General features: G+C 37.3%; 2 protein-coding genes and 1 non-coding gene across 3 annotated transcripts; all 3 read left to right on the top strand.

Moving 5' to 3' along the window:
• Positions 1–871: 871 nt before the first annotated feature.
• LOC104736804 (small ribosomal subunit protein eS24y) lies at positions 872–2,220 on the top strand. Its single transcript, XM_010456863.3, has 5 exons — positions 872–1,085; positions 1,335–1,376; positions 1,473–1,643; positions 1,803–1,889; positions 1,990–2,220. The coding sequence occupies exons 1-5, from the start codon at positions 1,014–1,016 to the stop codon at positions 2,017–2,019; spliced, it is 402 nt and encodes a 133-aa protein (XP_010455165.1). The 5' UTR covers positions 872–1,013; the 3' UTR covers positions 2,020–2,220.
• Positions 2,221–12,872: 10,652 nt separating this feature from the next.
• LOC147929533 (small nucleolar RNA R71) lies at positions 12,873–12,979 on the top strand. The gene has a single exon (XR_015579042.1). It is a non-coding gene; the product is annotated as a small nucleolar RNA R71 (small nucleolar RNA).
• Positions 12,980–21,530: 8,551 nt separating this feature from the next.
• Positions 21,531–23,925, top strand: LOC104736802 (guanosine deaminase). The gene is made up of 5 exons (XM_010456862.3): positions 21,531–21,927; positions 22,608–22,664; positions 22,974–23,164; positions 23,292–23,396; positions 23,495–23,925. Exons 1-5 carry the CDS (start codon positions 21,894–21,896, stop codon positions 23,681–23,683), a joined length of 576 nt encoding a protein of 191 aa, XP_010455164.1. The 5' UTR covers positions 21,531–21,893; the 3' UTR covers positions 23,684–23,925.
• The last annotated feature ends 386 nt before the right edge of the window (positions 23,926–24,311 follow it).

The following is a 24,311-nucleotide window of genomic DNA, read 5'->3' as shown; positions in this document are numbered from 1 at the left end:
TCCCTCGTCAGACTGCCCTACTGCCACTATGGTTATTATGGAGGATTTGGAAGGCCAGAAACAACACAGTTTTCAACAATTACAGGGAAAGTGCAACAAAAATGGTTTAACAGGCTCAAGCAGAAACAAAAGAATGGATTGATGTAAAAGAGAATCGACTAAACACCCAAAAATCTTCTCACCAGGTACATCAATGGACAGCGCCACCAAGCTCGATGGTTAAATGTAATTTTGATGCAGCTTTTGATAGGAATAATTCGCAAGCTATAGGTGGATGGATAATTCGCAACAACTTTGGTTTACCTCTCTGTTGGGGCTCTACTGATCTAGGACATACTGATTCTCCCCCCTGGAAGCTGAGACTAAAGCACTTCTTGTTGGATTACATCATTCATGGACCAGAGGTTACACAAATATTATATTTGAAGGAGATTGCGAGAATCTCATTAAAATTTTAAATGATGTACAAGTTAACAGATCATTAACAAATTTTCTTAATGATATCCAATTTTGGATATCAAAACTTGCATCATGTTTTTAAAAAGAAAATGTAATACTGCTGCTCACAATTTAGCAAAATATGGTTTTCGAGATAATACTTATTCTGATTCTATTTTTTTACCGGAATGGCTTCGACAATTCATTTGTATTGATGCTTCTTAAAGTGAAATAAAATTCTATTTTTTGTGGAAAAAAAAAAAAAAAAAAAATCTCAACTCCTTCCACTTTTTCGATTGCTGTTTTGTCGTAATACTGTACATCAAACGCGAAACAAACTAATTTAATTCGACATGAATTTTATAAAGCCCAATTAAATTTGGCCCATCAACGACTAAAAGAAAAGAAAAAAAACAAACAAACCCTAATAATCTAAAAGCGAGGAGCTATATATAAACAATCTAGGGTTTTGGCTGCTGTTTTCTTCTAAAGCCGCTGCGAAGGAGATAAACTCGTTGATTTTTTTCGCAAACCGGAGCTCAGAGACTGATCTCGGAGTTAAAATCACAGCAGCTATGGCGGAGAAAGCTGTCACTATCAGAACCAGAAACTTCATGACCAACAGGCTTCTCGCCAGGAAGCAATTCGTGAGTTCCTTTTCCAATCTCTCTCCGTTCTCTATGTTTCATTTCATGCTCACAGTGCTATAGCGTCTTCGCCGTTATAATTAAGATAGAGATGCTCGTAGATTGGTACAGATTCATAGGATTCATTTCTATTGTATGATCCATTTCGATGTTACATTTCAGATTTTTGGTAAATGGTGTATGATTGATTTAGTTTTTTTTTTTTTTTTGGAGTATAAATAAACAGATTTGTGTACCAATTCTTTGTAGGTCATTGATGTTCTTCATCCTGGAAGAGCCAATGTTTCAAAGGTATGTTCTTTACTTCTATTGTGTTGTGTCTGTTACATTTGTGCGTAGTTGTTAAGAGTATGAGAAGGTTCTAAATGTTATGTTTACATTTTGAAGGCTGAGTTGAAGGAGAAGTTGGCAAGGATGTACGAGGTTAAGGACCCGAATGCTATCTTCTGTTTCAAATTCAGAACTCACTTTGGAGGTGGTAAATCTTCTGGATACGGTTTGATCTATGATTCTGTTGACAACGCCAAGAAATTTGAGCCCAAGTACAGACTGATCAGGGTAATATGCTCTTTACTTCTTTTTGTTTTTAGTGTAGCATTCTCTCTTGATGCTTTGTTTTTACCTGCTTTGCTAGGAAACTATGGAGTTCTTTGTATATAGAGGGTACTAAGGATGACTTGCAAACTCGTATTAAAATGATTCATTTGTGATTGACAGAACGGACTTGACACCAAGATTGAGAGGTCAAGGAAACAGATGAAGGAGAGGAAGAACAGGGCGAAGAAAATCCGTGGTGTTAAGAAGGTGAGAGACCAACACTGACCAGAGATATTTGTATCTGCAATTGTTTGTTTCATGTCTTGTTTTTCTTAACAGTCTTTTCATTGTTTCAATGTATGTGTAGACCAAGGCTGGTGACCCCAAGAAGAAGTAAGGAAGTTGAAGAGGACGACAACTGCAGCATATTGGTTTTGTTCTGCATTATTCCTTCTTTATGGCCATGTTTGCTCTTTTAGACATCTTCTAATTACATCGCGATTTTGCGCTTCTTATTGTCACACTCGCTGGATCATGTTTTAAGCGTTAGAGAACATGTGCGGTTAAGATTTTGTTTGAATACATTTATTTTAAAACTTCCCATCTTCTTTGGTTCCTCTCTTAGAAAAGCAGACCAGCTCATAACATGAGCCTTGCAATCTGAGTTATGTTCATTTTGACTGCTTTTCGTAGATTTAGTTTCATTGTTTTGTTGAACAACCGAGCTTCTCATATGGAGTCAATTAATATTTGAACTTACATTTGGAATCACACTTAACGTTAGAATACCATATAGAGAAAGATCTAAATAGATGGTGATGCAACAAGTTATACAATGACTTTAGGATATGCACCAGAGAAAGCTTAAAGAGCACAAGGGCTTCTGCTTCAAGCGGTTATGAAGTAAAGTAGGTTGAATGAAAGTAAGAACACAATTCATGTTTAGAGCCCTTATTACTCCCTCCTTATTACTCCCTCACTATTGATGTAAAGTTCTTTTGGATTATAAATTACACTATCTTTAATTCTTTATGAAGTCTTTTGCCGAAAGAGTGGAATAAAATATGTTAGAATGTTAATCGATTTATTTCATTGGATTCTTTCAATTATCTTAACTCTTAAACTGAAATTTTGTCATGTGCTAAAATATGTAAGGACTTCGAACCTGTGATATGACAGAAAATGATACAACTCTTTCATAATTGAGATTTAAACTATGACTTTGATAATTATTGTTGTGCAAAAGCTATATTAAATTACAACAATATATAATTTTTCCTTGGGTTATTTGTTAGATATTTAACTAAAAGTTTCAATATTTCACAAATAGCACAAAAATAAATTTTGTTTCCAAATTTAGCACATAATCAAATAGCATCCTGTTTCAAATTAAATATTTAAAACTAAATCATAAATTCTAAACATTAAAACATATCCTTAAAATATATGTTAAATGTAAAATAGTCAACTTTCTTAAAAAAATATTGTAACTGTGCCAACTAAATTTGTAGTGTGCCCTGTTTTAAAAATTCCCGCCTAGCACCGATTACGTCCCGCAAAATCGCTAGGCCCACCCTCTCTGCCTCGATTAATGACTAATCCCCGCCTAGCATTTATTATCCAATTATGCATGTCTAGTCCGATTATTTTCCGCTTAATTTTGTGTATACCAACTTTTTTAGAACCAAATAAAAATCAAACATAAATATTTTTGTTATTTAGGCATTTAAATTAATAGATTATGATGTTTTACAATAACTAATATATAACTTTTAACAAAAATCAGAAAATTTTCTTTTAAAATGATGTTTTATGTGTTTACCATAATTTTAAAGACAATACTATAGTTTTATATTTTATTTGATATTTTCTTTTTAACATAAACAAAAATATACATATATTTAGTACAATACTCCCTCTGTCTCACAAAGATTGATGTTTTGACATTTTCACACATATTAAGAAAAATTTTAGTTTTTATTTATAAATTAATTTATAATTATTTTTTGGTAGAGAGAGAAAATATAAACCAATAACAATTCAAAAAAATTTAAATATTTTCAATGATTACTTTTTGAAGTTTACAAAACATCAATCTTTGTGGGACAAAAAAATATCCCAAAACATCAATCTTTGTGAGACAGAGAGAGTATATTTTTATTTTATTGTTAATTTAATAAAATAATCCTAAAACTAGTCTTCGATTAATCCCCAATTAATCCCCGTTTAATCTCCGAGTTTCTCGCTAGGCGCTAGGCCCACCTCGATCGTCCGACTAGCGCCTAGCGATTTTTAAAACAGGGGTAGTGTGTCGTAATTGTCCATATTATAGAAATTAAAATAGTTTTCATTATTCAAAACGTCTACAATAGATAGAACCACAATAATTTCTGTAGATCATCTACCGCATTTGAAAAGACTATTTGGAAAAATGTTGCACTTGATCATATTCGTACTTTCTTTTTAGATCCAAGATATTTTACTATCTTTACACGATTACAATATTATGTTATTTTTTTTATAAAATTGGGTTGATTATTCCACTTTAGTCTTCAAAACGTCTACACTAGATAGATAGAACCACAAATAATTTTTGTAGAACCACTACAACATTTGAAAAGACCATCGTTTAGACAAGAATTGCACTTGATTATATTCGTGCTTTCTTTTTAAGTCCAATATGTGTTACTATATTTTGAGAGAAAGGAAAGGATCGATGCAAGAGGGAAGATTCGGGTAAGAGTGGTAGCCGTACACGTGAACTTAATGCACAAAAACGAACCATGCTCTTTTTATTTGTTTAACAAAACTTCTTGTAAATTTCCACGAAACGAGATTAAGAGGTCTCAAAACCGACTCTCTGACGTGTAACAGCTAAATATTATATGACTTACTTTTTAAATGTTAAAGAAAGACGATTTGATGCGTTTACATGTAAAATGGTCAACAAAAATGGGCCATTAATCTCGATTCCATTTGTTTGTTCGTTATTCATTTAACCAACTCACACCGGTAACGTGCGTCTCTCTCGTTCAATAATTGTTTCGTATAGACAACTTTATAGAATTCTTAATATCGCATGGAGAATATTGAGGATAACGTCGAATCATTGTGTTATTGTCCTATTGTGTTTAAAGTCCTATTGTGATAAGGTTTATGTCTAGCTATCTTAAGACTTAGAGTCTATCTTATAATGAGTCTGGTCTGTATAAATATTAACTCAAGGTTATTCAATAAAGCAAGTCAGTTTGATATCTAATTCTACATGGTATCAGAGCCAAGTTCTCATATATTTTTCTAAAATCCTTCTCTTAATCGATAATTTCGATTTCTTTTTTTTTCAAGTATGTTTCTTGCGTGACAAGAAACCATGTCTACCTTAGAAGATGTTTCTTCTGCAACAAAGAAGGCTGTTGGTCAACATCCGGAGTCGCCGGTGGTGTCTCCCTACCTCTTGTCTAGCTCCGACAATCCAGGTTCCATGATCTCGTCGGTGTTACTGAATGGTGAAAACTACAACGAATGGGCTACAAAGATTTCCAATGCTCTGCAAGCCAAACGCAAAACAGGGTTTATCAATGGAACAATCTCGAAACCTCCTATTGATGATCCGAATTTTGAGAATTGGCAGACTGTCAACTCCATGATTGTTGGTTGGATACGTACGTCGATCGAACCAAAGGTTAAGTCCACGGTTACATTCATATCTAATGCACGTGACTTGTGGTTAGATTTGAAGCAAGGATTCTCCGTGGGGAACAAGGTGCGAGTTCATCAAATCAAGGCTCAGATAGCGGCTTGTCGTCAAGCTGGATAGCCGGTCATTGATTACTATGGGAAGCTGTGTCACCTTTGGGAAGAACTTCAGACTTACAAACCTTTGACAGTTTGTAAGTGTGGACTGTGTACGTGTGGTGCTACTCTCGAACCTGCAAAAGAGAGAGACGAGTAAGAGATCCATCAGTTCATATTGGGTCTTGACGACTCACGGTTTGGCGGTCTTAGCACGACCCTCATTGCAATGGATCCATTGCCTTCCCTTGGTGAAATTTATTCTCGTGTTATTAGAGAAGAACAACGTTTGGCTTTAGTTCGTGTTCATGAACAGAGGAACGAAGTTGTCGGTTTTGCAGCTCAAGGTGAACAGAGTACATCGACTCCTTCACGATCGGAGATACAGAGTGGAGGATGAAACGAGTTCCTTCCTTGTGTGTGTGTGAAATGGAATGTGAATGAATGATGTGATGATGATGATGAACAATGGTGAAGGCAGGGTGTTTCAATTCCCCTTATGCAATTGTAGTATAAGAGGTATCAATCCTAAATGAGTGAATGCAAGCAATCAAGGTGTGCAATACTTGTCTAAGTTAAGCCAATTATAGAGGGTGTTTGTCACTAACAACCTATTGCAGAATGTAAAATGCAGAATGTAAAAGCTGAATGGATAAGATACTAAATGTAATGGAACAGAATGATTATGGTAATAATGAAACTAGAACAGAGATCAAACTATAGTAATGCAGGTAATGAACTAATGCAAGGAAAGTAATGAACAAGAAACTAAATGAATGCAACAGAAATGCAACTAAAATGAAATAAGAAACGAGACAGGACATGCAAAAATCATAAACAAGAGTTCTGGGAATGAACTCGAGCAAGCACTCGATTGAGTGTAGATCGAGTGCAGGGTCAAGCTGGACAAAAACGTAAAACAGAGCAATGCAAACAAAACAGAGCAAGACAAAAGTAAATCAAACAACGATCAAACAACAGGATTTAGACTAGGAAATCAATAGACAAGGAAGGTCTTAGGGATGGATTCATGGGCTGAACTTACATTGTGGTTATCTAACTTGATCAACAAACCTCATTCAACATGAGCTAATCTCTAGACAATAATCTCTAAGAACATGTTAATCCACTCTCATGGCAAAAACAATCAAGCTAATATATTTCTAGACTTGTTCTCACAAAGTAAAAAATCTATACAAGCAAGCATTAAGCAATATGTCAAGAATCAAACAAGACTTCTAATCTCTTAGCAAGCCTAATGATAATCTCTAGATCTAGCCTTATCTATGCACCTTAGACATTGGTGTGATGCTAAGAAGCTTGAGATCAAACCCTACCCTCTCAGTTATAGGATCATCATTAAGAACATCTAGCCTAGAAGAGATCTACAACAATCAAGCTTGACCAAATCAAATAACCACAACATCCATCCAGCCTAAACCATCCCTAAGAGCTAAGGAAACTACTCACAATCACACATGATGAACAGCAAAGTCATAAACCCAAAAAAACACGAAACTTGCATAATTAGAAAGATAAAACAGAGTTCTACAATATTGGAGAAGGAACCAAACTCGAATTCTTGATACTTTGAAAGTTATGAAACAAACAAGTATGAAGAATCTTGTGTTTTCTCCTTCAAAAGAGGTAAAAGATCTAAGAAAATAAAAGTGCAAAAAGCATAAATTCCCAAAAAGGGTAAAATACTAGGTTTGAGAATATCTAAAAAGCTGCCCTCTTGTGGCTGCAGGGTACAAGGTCCTTAAATAGGAAAAAGGAGGGGAAGCCCTAAAAATGCTAAAAGACAAAATAGCCAGGCGGCTCGGCCAACTCGACACGGTGCTCGGTCGAGTGACCGGTCGAGTTGGGTTTTCTTGTGCTCCTTCCACTCGGTCGAGTCTCTCTCAGCACACGGTCGAGTGTCTGGTCGAGTGGGCAGTCGAGTGGGACTCCGGACCTTGGTTCTTCAGCCTTAACTCATTTGCTTTCTCCTCATGATTGCTTCACTTCTCCTCAGCATTGCTTCCATGCTCCTTAGGCTCCAAAATCACTTGTTTATGCAAGAAAAGATGCAAATGCAATGCAACTACACTCTAGTGCAAGAACAATCCTAAAACTATGCAATAATGGTCAAAAAGGATAGCAAAGGATGAAAAAGATGTGAATATATTAAGGGAAAACAGAGTAAAATATATGAACATCAACACCCCCAAACTTAGTCTTTGCTTGCCCTCAAGCAAATAAACAAGACATAAGAAGGTAGGTGAGGGTTGAAAGTGGGATCTCAGCTCCTAAATCTTGCAAATAAACTAGCTAGAATCAATGTCCAAGTTACTAGTACTATGATGCAAGTTGAATGAGCTGTACTTAAAGAGTTTAGACGAACCTATCACAACCTTTACTGATTTGAGCCTTAGATGTCGACATGCATTCAAATCAACCATTTCCTTTAACATTCATTTAATCAAGAACATGGATCAATCTTATGCAATGCTTTAAACTCATTTGGCTTGGAAATAAAGGTTTAGAGACAATGATGGTCTCTGTTTAGAGTGGAGCTTATCAATATCAATGTTCTCTCATAAAAAATGGATTGAGCTTTAGAAGAATGCTAAAGGTAAGAACACTTAGACACATACAAGAACAAAACCTTGTCTACCCAAAAGTAACCCAAGTGTTTGATCCTATCATTCTAAACCCAAATGATCCTAGTTCTACCCTTTATCTTCTTCTCTTTTCAAATACCCTTTTCTCTTTTGTTTTCAAGCCTTAGGAGAGGTTTCTTATTTGAATCAACTAGTGGAATGGGGCTTTTTTTCTTATTGCTATGGTTCCTTTTTCTTCTTATTTCTTAAGACATAAAAGCATTTTGCTATACTCCTCTTTTCTTTCTTTCTTTTCTTTGACTAGAACCATTTTTTCACAAATCTTATACTTTCCATTCTTTCACTATAACTTTACTTAAACACAGTCCCTCCTAAAGACTTTAACCTTTTCTTTCTTTCTTTCTCTTCTTTTTTTTTTCTCTTCTTTTCTTTTCACAACAGCCAAGTCCCAAATCCAACAATTAAAGCACCTAGTCCTATCTAGTTTGAAAATTGCAAACTAGAACTACACAAGACAATATTCTTGTCAGTTCAAACCTAACACTTTCTACCAAGCTCAATCCCAAAATAGGCCTTACACACTCAAGAATAAACATGGCTTGAAAGAAGGGTTGGTTAAGGGTATTGGAAACTGATTTTAATGATTCAATCAACTACTTGGATCAACAAGAGTGGTAAAAAGGAGAAAGATGATCCAAATATGTATATGGTATCCATGAGTTTAAAGCAATGCACAAACTGATAATTACAAGTCAATATTAGGTTCATATAAATAGGAAATGGCATCAAATCACAACATGCTTCAATTTAGACCAAATGCAATGCAGGAATTCAAGGCTTGGTTCAATCTTATGCTTCTAACTACTCAACTAGCATCAAAGTACTATTAACTTGGGCATTGATCCTAGTTTAGTGAATTAAACAAGCTAACAAGGCAAAACTTATCATAGATCCCTAATGCAAGTAATTAACAGTCCTACATGAAACATGCTAAACAAGATGCTATTATGCAATGCAAACTACATGAACACTCTTTTTATAAAGATTTTTGCAAATTTTTTCAAATTTTTAGGGGTTTTCTATGTCTTAGATGCTATGCAAATACTAACATGATGATGCTAAAATTTTGAAATAAGAAAACAAAACACACCATCAAATGCTATCTCAAACCCTCCCCCAAACTTAAATCACACAGTCCTCTGTGTGAAAGAAATTTGTTAGAGGATTCAAGACTAAAAACAAAACACAACATCAAATGCTATGGTATTTACAAGGAAGGTAATAGTGGTACCTCATGGATTCTGGAAGAAGCTGTCCACATCCTCATTCATGCTCTCATAAGTGTAGTTGAGGTCTGGTTGGTGAATTTGAGGGGGAGATGGAGGCAACTCGACGATGGCAATCGACTGGTACTCGGTCGAGTGGGGGGGGGGGTCGAGTTGGACTGCGAGTCCCAAAATGTTGACCTTGCTGCTGGTAGAACTGTTGCAGGAGTGCTGAATCCATGAAGTACGGAGGTGGGATGGGTGGGTAACTTGGATAGCAATGCATCTTGACTGTGGCTAGAAACTCACAACTTTCTTCTTTATACCCCTCCATGCAAATCCCCATAAACTTGGTTAGGCTGCACTTCTCAAAGAGATATTCTACATCTTCATCAATGCCTAGCTTTTCCATGGTTTCCTTGTGAGGATATCTAGTCCCCAAGAACTGCATCCTCAAGAAGGCTTCATAAAACTGCCTCTTAGTCAAACCACAAGATTCTGCTTCACCATCATCTTCTCCCTCTTCTTCTTCATCTTCTTCTTCACTCTCACTTTCATCCTCCTCTTGTTCAACTGCTGGCCTCTTCCCCTTAGCCTTGTGTCTCCTTATGTGCTCCCTAAGAGGTAAATCCATCTCTTCTTCACTCTCAGTTCGCTCAGGGTCCTCCTCAGCCGACTGGTTTCTGACATTCGGTGCTTCACTCGACCGCCTACTCGGACCACCACTCGGTCGAGTGCATGCTCGAGTGGTTGGTCGAGTTGTTCTTCCAGCTTCTCCTCTTGAAACAAGGCGAGCATCACGACGATCCAGGGAGCTTTCAGCCGCTTGTTGAGACTTCCTAGTAATTTTTGAAGACATTTTCGAATAGAACTGAAAGGAATAGACTCAAAGCTTAAAGTTAATAGGTTAGTGACCCAAAAACTAAAAGAGCTAAGCTTGAGCAAAAAGATGAACTTTGAGAGAGATTTGAAACTTGATTTTAACTTGTTTTAAGCAATGAGAGAGTGTGAGAGATACATGATTGAATCAAGCTCTATTTAAAGAAGCTAAGGGGACAAGGAGACAAGGGTGGAGCGTCCATACCATTCAAATTTGAAATGGGAATCTTTGACCTGCTTTTTGGTGCCACTCGACCCCACACTCGACTGCAAGTGGTCGAGCTCTTTGACTAAATTTTGAAATTTCAAAATTTTTCTTCTTTTTCTCCCTCCACTCGATCATTAAAGAGAAATGGGAATCGAGTGGGCCTTGGTTACTTGTCAGCTCGGTCGAGTTCCTCTCGTGGGCTGGTCGAGTGGGCTTGCGAGCCTACTTCCCCAAGTCCAAATTTCTCCATACCCATCTACACTTTCTTTGAAAAGCATGCCCAACACAAACATAAAAGAAAACAAATCAAAATTACAAGGAAAATAAAGCATATGTACAATGATACCTTAAGAACTTCCTCCCTAGTGAGCTTGTTTAGAGTAACTAAGCTTGACTTTTGATGCCTTTTCAGGCTTGATTTAGACATCAAGGAGGTGATGAAATCCTCCCTGGCACCTCTTGATCACTGAGAAGTTGATTCTTGATCACTTCACCCTTAACACAAAAACCATATTTCTTCTTAATTTTGAGCCTTGGTCTTGCCTTCCTCAAAGACCTCTTGTTTAGCTTGACTTGGACATCCTTCACCAATTCAGTCATCTTTTAAACTGAACCCTTGAGCTTTTCCATTGATTCCTCCTGTAAAGAGAGTTTAGCCCTTGGAGTTGCCACTTCACTTAAAACTTCATGACCTCCTTTGTCCTTGATAGTGAAAGGTTGATCATCAATGGTGGGTAAGTTGGTTGGGTTATAGATGTTAAACTTCATAGTTATCCCCTCAGCAATGTTCAAGGTCACAAGACCTTCCTTAACATCTATAACAGCTCCAACAGTGGCTAAGAATGGCCTCCCTAGAATGATAGGATCTTCAGGCTCCTTATCCATCTCTAGAACCACAAAATCTGTATGAATTCTTGCCTTTCCTATCTTGACTGGAATGTTTTCCAGCTTACCAACTACATCCTTTTTTGACCCATCAGCTAGGCATATGTGAAGGTTGGTGGACTTGAAGTCAGTGTGCCCAAGCTTTTGTGCTATAGAGTAGGGCATCACACTGATAGATGCTCCCAAGTCACATAAACACTGGTTGTAGTGAAGATAGCTAAGTGAGCAAGGCAGATAAAATAGACCTGGATCCTCAAGTTTAATTGGGATGATAACCCCTCCAAGGTCCTCAAGATCCTTCTCATCCTGAGCATGAGCCTTCTTCTTTGACAATTCAAGCAAAAAATCCTTATAGAGAGGATATGGATCATACTGTTCCAAGGCAGGTCCTCTCTCTTCTTCTAGGTAAGCAATGATAACCTCTTTTATGGCCATCACTTCCTTTTTCTCAATCACAACTTCTTCCTTCAAAGCTTTCACTTCCTCTTGTTGCAAAGCCATCATTTCTTTTTTCTCAATGATCTCCCTTAGTTCCTTAAGCTTCTGTGCCTTGAAACGCCCTGCGAATGGTAGTGGAGGCTTGTAAGGAGGAGGAATGAACTTAATGGGCTTATCAGCTTCGGAGACTTCAGCTCGAACAGTCACTCGATCACCCACTCGATCGTGTGTGTGTTCGAGTGGTGGGTCGAGTTCACTGCCGGATTTAGTTTGCTTTGCAAATACTTCACTCTGGGCTTCCACAAATGATGAATCCTCCCCAGCTTGGACTTCACTGTCCTCAGTGACAGTTTTCTCATAAACTTGAATGGCTTTGGCTGTGAACTCCCTTGGATTTTGAACAGCTTTTCCAGGGAGTTGAGTGGGTTTTGGAGCTGAAGTAGATGCTATATTGCTCTCCATATACTTCACTCTTGAGTTCAGACCTTCAAACTTCATATTGAGATCATTATACTGTGATGTTAACCTTTGATTAAACTCAGCAAATTGTTTAGCCTCCTCAAGCTTTTCATTGGCTTGCCCAACCAACAATTGTTGCATCATAGCTCTTAAGTCTTGTTCCTGGCCTTGGTTAGTCTGAAACCCTGGTGGGGGACACAATTGGGGCTGGAACACCTGTTGTTGCTGCTTGGGTATATAGTTTTGTTGCTGTTGAGGCTGTTGAGGAGGGTAGATTTGATCTTGTGGGTTAGCCACATTGTTACTCCTATAAAAGAGATTGTTATTCTTGAATCCTCCTTGGTTGTAACCTTTGAATCCTCCCTGGTTTTGCATGTAGCACAACTCAGCAAACTCCCTATCTCCTTCTTGGACTGGAGCTTCTTATTCACCAATGAAGTGAATGGTCTTTGATTGGCTTAGGAGAATCTTGTCAAGCTTCTCATTGACCATCTATAAATCCTTCTTTTATTTGTCCTCTTGATCAGTGGAGGTGATCCTTATGGTTCTATCATAATCTTCATTATAATTACCATCTGATTGAGCAAGATTCTCTACCAACTCCCAGCCTTCTTCCACATTCTTGTTGAGAAAGTTTCCATTGGAGGCTGTATCAAGTAGCATTATAATCTTGGGTAGAACTCCTCTGTACAAAGTTCTGAGCAAAGACTCATTGCTGAATCCATGGTGGGGACACTGAGTTTGGAATCCTTTAAATCTCTCCCATGCCTCACAAAAGCTTTCATTATTTCTCTGTGCAAAACTTGAGATTTCATTCTTCAACCTAGCAGTCCTTGCATTGGAGAAGAACTTGGCCAGAAAATCTTTTTTGTAAGCATCCCATGTGGTTATTGCTCCAGTAGGAAGAGTCTTCTCCCAGAGATGAGCTTTGTCTCCAAGGGAAAATGGGAATAGCCTTAACTTGAAGCCATCTTCACTAACTCCATTGATTTTTGTGAGTCCACATATCCTGTCAAACTCATCAAGGTGATCTAGAGGATCCTCCATTGGCAATCCATGAAATTTGTTGGCTTATATCATAGAGATCAAGCCACTCTTGATCTCATAATTATTATTGGCCACAACAGGAGGCACAATACCAGCTCTTTGGTTGTGTGTGTTAGGTGCATCCCCAACACCAATGTGTCTAGGTCTTTGATCATGGTTATCTTGTTTCTCCATGATTACTTGATCCTCTTGTTCCTATACTACTCTTCTTCTCTGATGTCTCAAACCCCTTGGTGGCCTGTTGATGTTGTCAAGAAGTCCTTGGAGATTGTGATTACCCTTTGACCTTGTTTGCATCAACAACCAGATTGTCAACTTGGACAGGCACTCGGTCGAGCACAGGATCGAGTGGACGGTCGAGCTGACTGAAAGGAGACGTGCAAATATACTCGGGACGTGGCTCGATCACTCACTCGATCAGCACTCGGTCGGGTGTGAGCTCGAGTTGATGGTCGAGTGGTACCTGAAATGCAACACAGACAACCAGAGGAAAAATTCGAGATTAGTAATGAACAAGTGATTGATAGAACTTTATCTTAGTCTAATATTGACCCTAATTGTCACAAATAAACACTCAAATGGGCAACGACGCCAAATTGAAACGAGTTCCTTCCTTGTGTGTGTGTGAAATGAAATGTGAATGAATGATGTGATGATGATGATGAACAATGGTGAAGGCAGGGTGTTTCAATTCCCCTTATGCAATTGTAGTATAAGAGGAATCAATCCTTAATGAGTGAATGCAAGCAATCAAGGTGTGCAATACTTGTCTAAGTTAAGCCAATTATAGAGGGTGTTTGTCACTAACAACCTATTGGAGAATGTAAAATGCAGAATGTAAAAGCTGAATGGATAAGATACTAAATGTAATGGAACATAATGATTATGGCAATAATGATACTAGAACAGAGATCAAACTATAGTAATGAAGGTAATGAACTAATGCAAGGAAAGTAATGAACAAGAAACTAAATGAATGCAACAGAAATGCAACTAGAATGAAATAAGAAACGAGACAGGACATACACAAATCATAAACAAGAGTTCTGGGAATGAACTCGATCAAGCACTCGATCTAGTGTAGATCGAGTGCAGGGTCGAGCTGGACAAAAACGTAAAACAGAGCAATGCAAACAAAACAGAGCAAGACAAAAGTAAATCAAACAACGATCAAACAACAGGATTTAGACTAGGAAATCAATAGACAAGGAAGGTCTTAGGGATGGATTCATGGGCTGAACTTACATTGTGGTTATCTAACTTGATCAACAAACCTCATTCAACATGAGCTAATCTCTAGACAATAATCTCTAAGAACATGTTAATCCACTCTCATGGCAAAAACAATCAAGCTAATATATTTCTAGACTTGTTCTGACAAAGTAAAGAATCTATACAAGCAAGCATTAAGCAATATGTCAAGAATCAAACAAGACTTCTAATCTCTTAGCAAGCCTAATGATAATCTCTAGATCTAGCCTTATCTATGCACCTTAGACATTGGTGTGATGCTAAGAAGCTTGAGATCAAACCCTACCCTCTCAGTTATAGGATCAGCATTAAGAACATCTAGCCTAGAAGAGATCTACAACAATCAAGCTTGACAAAATCAAATAACCACAACATCCATCCAGCCTAAACCATCCCTAAGAGCTAAGGAAACTACTCACAATCACACATGATGAACAGCAAAGTCATAAACCCAAAAAAACACGAAACTTGCATGATTAGAAAGATAAAACAGAGATCTACAATATTGGAGAAGGAATCAAACTCGAATTCTTGATACTTTGAAAGTTATGAAACAAACAAGTATGAAGAATCTTGTGTTTTCTCCTTCAAAAGAGGTACAAGATCTAAGAAAATAAAAGTGCAAAAAGCATAAATTCCCAAAAAGGGTAAAATACTAGGTTTGAGAATATCTAAAAAGCTGCCCTCTTGTGGCTGCAGGGTACAAGGTCCTTAAATAGGAAAAAGGAGGGGAAGCCCTAAAAATGCTAAAAGACAAAATAGTCAGGCGGCTCGGCCAACTCCACACGGTGCTCGGTCGAGTGACCGGTCGAGTTGGGTTTTCTTGTGCTCCTTCCACTCGGTCAAGTCTCTCTCAGCACACGGTCGAGTGTATGGTCGAGTGGGCAGTCGAATGGGACTCCGGACCTTGGTTCTTCAGCCTTAACTCATTTGCTTTCTCCTCATGATTCCTTCACTTCTCCTCAGCATTGCTTCCATGCTCCTTAGGCTCCAAAATCACCTGTTTATGCAAGAAAAGATGCAAATGCAATGCAACTACACTCTAGTGCAAGAACAATTCTAAAACTATGCAATAATGGTCAAAAAGGATAGCAAAGGATGAAAAAGATGTGAATATATTAAGGGAAAACAGGGTAAAATATATGAACATCAGAGGACGATAACATTCCGCAATTATCAAGTCGCGATCAGCCATCTGTTCTCATTGTGGGCGCTCAGGCCATGAAAAAAAGGAGTGCTGGCAAATTGTTGGTTTTCCGGAATGGTTCACTGAGCGTAACAGTGGTGGTCGTGGTTCTTCTGGCCGAGGTAGAGGAGTTTGTGGTGCTGGACGTGGGAGAGGCTATGCCACGACAGCTCATGCAACGAGCTCCACTCCCTCTAATCTTCCTGAATTCACTTAATAACAATTGCAAGCTCTCGCACAGATGATCAAAGGTCAATCAACCAATGGGTCTTCTGATAAGTTGTCCGGTAAGACAAAATTTGGCAATGTTTTTCTTGACACGGGAGCTTCCCATCACAGGACTGGGAATCTCTCTCTCTTATCTAATGTTGTGTCTATACCACCATGTTCGGTGGGGTTTGCGGATGGGAGCAAAACATTTGCTCTGACAATGGGAGTGTTTCCTCTTTCGAACAAAGTAGCGTTACTCGATGTTCTTTATGTTCCATCATTGACATGCACCTTGATATCTGTTTCTAAAATTGTGAAGTAAATGAAGTGTGTTGCCACCTTCACTGATACAATTTGTGTTTTACAGGACCGTTTCACGAGGACTTTGATTGGAAGCGGTGAAGAGCGTGATGGGGTTTATTATCTTACGGATGTAGCTACAGCAAAAATTCACTCAACAAGCGTCTCTTCTGATCAGGCCTTGTGGCATCAACGTTTGGGTCATCCTAGTTTTTCAGTCCTTTCGTCTTTACCGGTGTTTTCTAGTTCTTCAAATTTTGTTGGCTCTCGTTCGTGTGATGTGTGTTTTAGAGCCAAACAAACAAGAGATGTTTTTCCTCTTAGTTCTAATAAATCAACAGAATGTTTCTCCTTGATTCATTGTGATGTTTGGGGTCCGTATCGTGTTCCATCATCATATGGTGTAGTTTATTTTTTAACTATTGTAGATGATTATTCAAGAGCTGTATGGACCTATCTGTTACTTGCAAAATCGGAAGTACGTGTAGTGCTTACTAATTTCTTTGCATACACGGAGAAACAATTTGGTAAGACTGTTCGCATCGTTCGTAGTGATAATGGGACAGAATTTACGTGTCTTGCTTCATATTTTAGAGAACATGGAATTGTTCATCAAACTTCATGTGTTGCGACTCCTCAGCAGAATGGTCATGTCGAACGAAAGCATAGACACATCCTTAATGTTGCACGGGCACTCTTATTTCAAGCATCACTACCAGTTAAGTTTTAGGGAGAAGCTGTGCTTACTGCGGCTTATTTGATCAACCGCACTCCTTCGTCACTTCACAATGGTTTGTCTCCGTATGAGATAATTCATGGTTCGAAACCTGATTACAACCAGTTGAGGGTTTTTGGGTCGGCTCGTTACGTTCACCATGTCACACATGACAAAGATAAATTTGCAGAGAGAAGCCGTTTATGTATCTTTGTTGGTTATCCCTTTGCTCAGAAAGGATGGAAGGTGTTTGACATTGCTAAAAAGGAGTTTTTAGTGTCACGTGATGTAGTATTCCGGGAAGATGTTTTTCCTTTCGCAGCCTCGGACGTTACTCCTTTGCCAATTCTTCGTGTTCCTAAAAATACTGATGCAGATTGGTTGTTTTCTCTGCCTCTCTCAGACAGGGGGAGTCCTGTCTCTCCGCCTGCAAATCCCAGTTCGGATGTCTCTCCTTCAACGACGATTTCTGTTCCTACACCATCTGTTGCTGTTGAACCAGTTTCAGTTTCCAAACCGGTCTCTATTTCTATATTTGATTCTGTGGATAACCAAAATTCGATTGCTGAGTTGGGTTCTCACACACCACCACTTGCTATCTCCGCTGCAGATAACTGTACCCGTGATCTTGCCATTGTCTTCCCTTCATTGCCAACACATTCCACACCGCAAGAAGCAGACACTGTTGTTTCCCCTGTTTCAACTCCAGCTCGTGAAGCTCCATTTGTTGAAGTCACACCTCTGCGTCAAGGAAAACGACAGCTCAAACAATCAGTTCGACTAAAAGACTATGTTCTCTACAATGCTACAAGTGATTTAATAACCCCTCACGCTCCATCCGACTCCGCATCATTGTTCTCGTCGACTGTCCAAGGTAATTCTTTGTATCCTTTGACTGATTATATCTCTGATGCTTTGTTTTCAGAAAGCCATTGCGTTTATTTAGCAGCCATCACCGGTTCCGTTGAACCTAAAAATTTAAGAGAAGCAGTTCGCATTAAGGTATGGAATGATGCTATGACTAAAGAGGTAGATGCCCGTGAGTTCAAGAAGACATGGGATGTTACTGATCTCCCGCCTGGTAAGGTGGCTATCGATAGTTAGTGGGTATACAAGTCTAAATATCACTCTCATGGTTCTTTAGAGAGATACAAAGCACGCCTTGTTGTTTGTGGAAATAAACAGGTTGAAGGAGAAGACTATCATGAGACTTTTGCACCGGTTGTTAAGATGACCACAATGCGCACTCTTCTCCGTCTTGTGGCAGCTAATAATTGGGAGGTTTTTCAAATGGATGTAAACAATGCATTCCTTCATGGTGATATTGAGGAAGAAGTTTATATGAAGCTACCACCGGGGTTTCGTCACTCTCATCCGGGCAAAGTCTGTCGTCTCCGGAAGTCGTTGTATGGTCTGAAGCAAGCTCCTAGATGTTGGTTCAAGAAGCTTTCTGATGCTTTGCTACGGTTTGGTTTTAAACAAGCCTATGATGACTATTCTCTCTTCTCATACTCTCGAGAGAACATTGACATCCGTGTGTTGATCTATGTTGATGATCTTCTAATTTGTGGCAATGATCGCTACATGCTCCAAAGGTTCAAGGATTACTTGGGGCGGTGCTTCTCTATGAAAGATTTAGGGAAACTGAAGTATTTTCTTGGTATTGAAGTATCTCAGGGTCCCGACGGTATTTTTTTGTCCCAACGCAAGTATGCGTTAGATATTGTCGCTGATAGTGGCAACCTTGGTTCTCGACCGGCTGACACACCTTTAGAACATAACCATCATTTGGCTGATGATGATGGTCCGTTGTTGACTAATCCGACTTCGTATCGTCGTTTGGTCGGACGTTTGTTGTATCTTCTCCACACTCGTCCTGAGCTTAGCTATTCCGTCCATGTGTTGTCTCAGTTTATGCAAGAACCGCGTGAAGCTCATTGGGACGCAGCTTTGCGTGTTGTGAAAGTCTTGAAAGGTTCGCCAGGGCAGGGTATTTTTCTCCGTGCAGACTCTGAATTGTCTCTCACGGGTATTGTGACTTTGATTGGTCTTCTTGTCCTATCACTCGACGCTCTCTTAGTGACTATGTGGTTCTTCTTGGTGGCTTGCCTATTGCCTGGAAAACCAAGAGACAAAAGACTGTTTCTCATTTTTCCGCTGAAGCCGAGTATCGCGATATGTCCGTAGCCCTTCGTGAGATCCAATGGCTTCGTAAGTTGTTGACAGAATTAGGTATTGAACAATCTGCGCCTGCTCGCTTGTTTTGTGATAACAAGGCTGCTCTCCACATCGCTGCTAATCCGGCTTTTCATGATTGCACCAAGCATATCGAAAATGATTGCCATGCTGTCCGTGATGCAATACAAGCTGGTATTCTTGTGACTAAACATGTGGCGTCGAGTGAGCAACTAGCTGACATTTTGACCAAAGCGCTAGGACGTCCTCAGTTTCTTTACATAATGTCCAAGTTGGGTGTTCAAGACCTTCACACTCTAACGTGAGGGGGAGTATTACGGAGAATATTGAAGATAACGTCGAATCATTGTGTTATTGTCCTATTGTGTTTAAAGTCCTATTGTGATAAGGTTTATGTCTCGCTATCTTAGGACTTAGAGTCTATCTTACGATGAGTCTGGTCTGTATAAATATTAACTCAAGGTCATTCAATAAAACAAGTCAGTTTGATATCTAATTCTACACAGACACATACATGTATGTTGTCTATTAAAAGTTTTGTCTTTTTCTTATTCTACCAATTTGGCATTTTATAGTTGTGACTTTTGATTTTAGAATCTTTGTACCACTCTTATCAATATTACCAAAGTTCTTTTAGAACTATATATATTTTTTATAGCTCAAGAACTCTTCTGGCCAACCAATGAGTACAAAAAATGAAAAATGAGTCTTATATATACTCCTTCCGTTTCATGATATATATTTTTTTCTATGTTTTAGAAAAGTATTTTTGTTTTATAATGTCGGATGTTTTCAAGTTTTTATTCATATTTTAAATTAATTTCATGCAATTTTGTTTTTGATTAGTTAAACTCTTAAAAAGTAATTATTTTTTGATTTATTTGTTTTTATCTAAAATATTTTATAATTTAAAAGAAGGTAGATTATATTTATTCTAATCTACCGTAAAATGCCATTTTTATGCAAGATGATGAGTCTTCTTATCTACCAAATGATAACGTGTGCTCCTGATCCCATTTGTGTTATCGATTTGAGTCATTTGACTTATCCGATTCTATTATTGTGCCATTTCAAGCATTTCTTTATATATATTAAATCTACAATCATCCTCCTAAAATGAATAACAGTTTTGTTATGTATTAGTTAGATTATGTGCATTGCTTTTTTTTCAACGCCCTCCTTTTTTCTTTTTAACACTCCATATCATTATCTTTTTCTTCCACCTAAATAATTCAACATTTATTTGATTTTTATCATCTACAATGGTTTTGTTTAATAAAATTTAACATCTTATTTTATTTCTTTTTATATGTTCAAAAAAAATAAAACAAGTCTCTATCTATAGAGTATGAAAAATAATAAATTTTGATGTAAAACAAAACAAAATAAAAATTTGATGTCAAATAGTTAGGTTAAAATTAAAAGTATAAAGAACTTTAACAACCAATAATAATACATCATGTGTAGTAGTGGTCCCCATTTTTCTTTATATAATTCTTTCAACATGTTTTAATCCACACAGATTTTTGTTACGCTCTTATTGTATGAATTCAACAGTTGAATTCATAATTCAACACCTTCATTAGTGAGAATATAATATTTTAATTAGTGAACTACTGCTGAACAAAAAAAAAGAAAAAATATAGTGAACAATTACTAGAACTAGAAGAGTGCGAGTGCCTAAAAATTCTAAAAACATTGTACATGTAAGCTAGACTTAAAAATAAAATATAATTAAAACATTGTACATATATATGACTGTGAGAAAATTTAGAAGAAATTTACGACTACTAAATATTTAAAATAGTACTATTGGTAAAATTTTAATTTTTAAAGTTTTTTTCTTTTTAAAAAAAAATGATAAAGCATCTACCATTTCCACCGATCATCTCCTTATACAAGTGGTATAATGAATGAAAACAGGAACATTTGGACAACATTTATACTAGTTGACAGCGGTTACATAAGTAGTTTATCATAAAACCTACCAAAATATGTAGTATAAATTATAGATATGAAACCAATAAACGATATTATCATATAAGTTTTATTTTGTCAACTATTCTCATATATTAAATAAATGATAAATAACTAATTTGAAATATATTTTTAAAAAGTATGAAATATTTTCTGTATAATTGTTTTTACAACAAAAAAATATTATATATAAAAGTTTGATATAAATAATTCCAAAATGTCATAAAACCATACAATTTTTTTTTTTAATTATTGTTAAAATGTCAACAATTGCAATCTCAAACATAATCATAGCATTTTGTGGATGAAAACGGAAAAACCGATCAACAAGCGTGACCAAAAAAACCGATCTAACACCTAGGTAAAAAAATTTTAAATATTAATAAAAAGCAAATAATTGTGATAATTAAATTCTAAATAATAATTAACAATTTCAAGAAAATAGATTTCTCAAATAGTAGATTACTTTAGGATACATCCCTATCTAAACTTTTAAATTAAAAGAAAAAGTAATGAGTTAAAAAAAGTATATAAATTAGTGTAAAAAAAACAAAAATTCCTCAAAAACTCTGTGTTTTTTTTTCAGGTCGAATCACCCAGCTTTTTCAGTTATTAAAAACCCAAATCTTTCTTTGGTTCCCTTCCTCCGCTAAATTCAACCTTTCCACAATTTATCTCTCTCTCTCACACACACCTCAGCTTCTGGTGTTCGTCTCTATCTACCTCTCCCCCAAATCTCAATTTTGGACTCCTCTGGCTTTTTTTTTTTCGTTTTGTTTATAAAAACACTTCTCCTCTTCTTCAATCCTCACACCACCACACAAACCACTACTTCGATTTCTCCAGAACCCTCAGTCATGGAAGATCCCTCAGTCATGGAAGAAACTAAGGGTAATCAAACTAATTACGATTTTGTTTTCTCTCTGGATCGAGATCGGAGTTTTTTTTCTGTTTGTTCCCTTTGATTTTGCTCCAGATTCGTTGTTTTTGATTATACATGTTCGCGATTTTGGATTTTTAAATCTCGAATCAGACTCTTTCTCTCAGAGTTGATTCAATGTTCAATTTCCCAGATCGGTAATCTTTTGGATTTTCGAACATTTGATTTCATATTTTTCATCATTTGATTTCACATGCAGATTCAGAAAAATCTGTGTACTCGTTTGTCAATCACAGATGAAAAATCTGTGTACTCGTTGTCATCTACAATGTGATTATATCATCATCATCATCATCATCATCATCATCACACTTTAGATATGTTTTCACCGTTTGATTAAAGCGTAGAATTGCTTTCTGTTCGATTTTGACTTTTTAGATTTAGGCAACAATGGCTTCTAGTTTTGTGTTAGCTTAGCTGGAAGATTCTCTGTTAGTGGTGTTTTCTTGTTTCACAAGTAATGGTATATCTCTATTGTGTCCGCTAACTTGTGGTATGAGTTACCATGATCAGTTTATTTGCAATTGTGCGCAGAAGAAGCTCTGTTGATTTGGTTCTTTCTTTTTTTCTTTGATCTTTGATGTTTATGTGTTCGGAGGATCTAATTGCTTCTCTTATTTGGACTGTGTAGTTGAAGCAAAAGACGGAACCATCTCTGTGGCTTCTGCATTTTCCGGTCACCAACAAGGTAATGGACCTTAATTATTGTAGTGCATTACTTCTTGTGAGGATTTATGAAAATTTGATACTTCTTATCATGGTAGATGCATCGTCATTTTGCAGATTAAGCTTATCCCGCTTCTAGAGCCACTAGTTTCAATCACATATAAACTATCTTTCAAAGATCCTTTTTCTTTTGGGAACCTTTATGGCTTTTTGTAATATTCGCTTGCTGTTTTTATTTCTGTTGCCACCGTTTTGTTTGTTAGTTGAAAACTGTGTGTGCTTGCAGAAGTTGTGTCGTTGTTTATGTTTATACTTTGTCTTTGGTCATCAGCTGTGCACGATAGCGACCACAAATTCCTAACGCAAGCTGTTGAAGAAGCTTACAAGGGCGTTGACTGTGGTGATGGTGGCCCATTTGGTGCTGTGATTGTGCATAAGAACGAGGTTGTAGCTAGCTGCCACAATATGGTTTTGAAATACACAGATCCAACTGCACATGCTGAAGTCACAGCCATTAGAGAGGTAGAATAAAGAGTATATGATTGATCAAATTTGTTGCAGTCACTTTGCTCTGGAATCTTGACACTGCACATGCTGCAAAAAAACTGGTTTTGGAATAATGATTTGAAAAACTGTTGTGAACATGCAGGCATGCAAGAAACTTAACAAAATCGAGCTATCAGAATGCGAGATCTACGCATCTTGTGAGCCGTGTCCCATGTGCTTTGGAGCCATCCATCTCTCGAGAGTCAAGGTAAGATAAAATGTAGAAACTTGTCTACACACACAAACCCATCTTTTTGAGTTCTCTTCAGTATCATGAGGAGTACTCATCTCTCTACTTGTGAACAGAGATTGGTTTATGGAGCCAAAGCCGAAGCAGCTATAGCCATTGGGTTTGATGACTTCATAGCTGATGCTCTAAGAGGTACCGGGGTATACCAGAAATCCAGCCTGGAGATCAAGAAAGCGGACGGGAATGGCGCCGCTATTGCAGAACAAGTATTCCAGAACACCAAGGAGAAGTTCCGTTTATACTAAAAGCTCTTCTCCATCATCACATTCTCCTGTCTTCTTCTCCTTCATGATGGCAATTAGAAGAAGTAAAGGAAGAAGATACGCACTTGCTTTTAACTAAATAAAATTTCGGTTTCAAATTGTTCATTTTATAACCAGAAGGAAAACAAAAACAAAAAGGAAAAAAACTCAATTTCGGTTCTTGTTGACATGCTTTGTATTACTTTTCCCTCCATTTGAATTGAACTGGTAAATACTTTCTTCTCTGTCGATATCTTCATTTTTAATTTCTGCCAAAAACCAAGTATTACACTAATAGATCGAATATAATCGAATTTTTTAACTGCTATACTTTCGTGGAACAAAAAATGACAAACGAGCCATTAGGAATTGTAGTGGGTTTGTTAAAGGTGGTTCTATTTTGCTGGGTTATAAAGTTTAGAATATTTGGAATTGTGTGGTAGTTACTCAACTTCAAATGGGGAATCGTTTATTATTGGTTGGCTGTATGCATTTCGGTAAGTCTTTGTCAAAGGATCTTCATAAATGAAGAAATCTTGTTAGTTCGGTGCAATTGGTTTCGACTCCTAGTTTTTTATCTTTTTCTCTTTAGTAAGGCTTTTGCTTCTTTCTTTTGAATTCAATTTTCCAG

Source organism: Camelina sativa, chromosome 13 (assembly GCF_030686135.1).
Source record: "Camelina sativa cultivar CO46 ecotype springtype chromosome 13, ASM3068613v1".
In the NCBI taxonomy this organism is placed as follows: Eukaryota; Viridiplantae; Streptophyta; class Magnoliopsida; order Brassicales; family Brassicaceae; genus Camelina; species Camelina sativa.
Note: the sequence above shows the minus strand (reverse complement) of the source record. Positions and strands in the feature narration are given on the sequence as shown.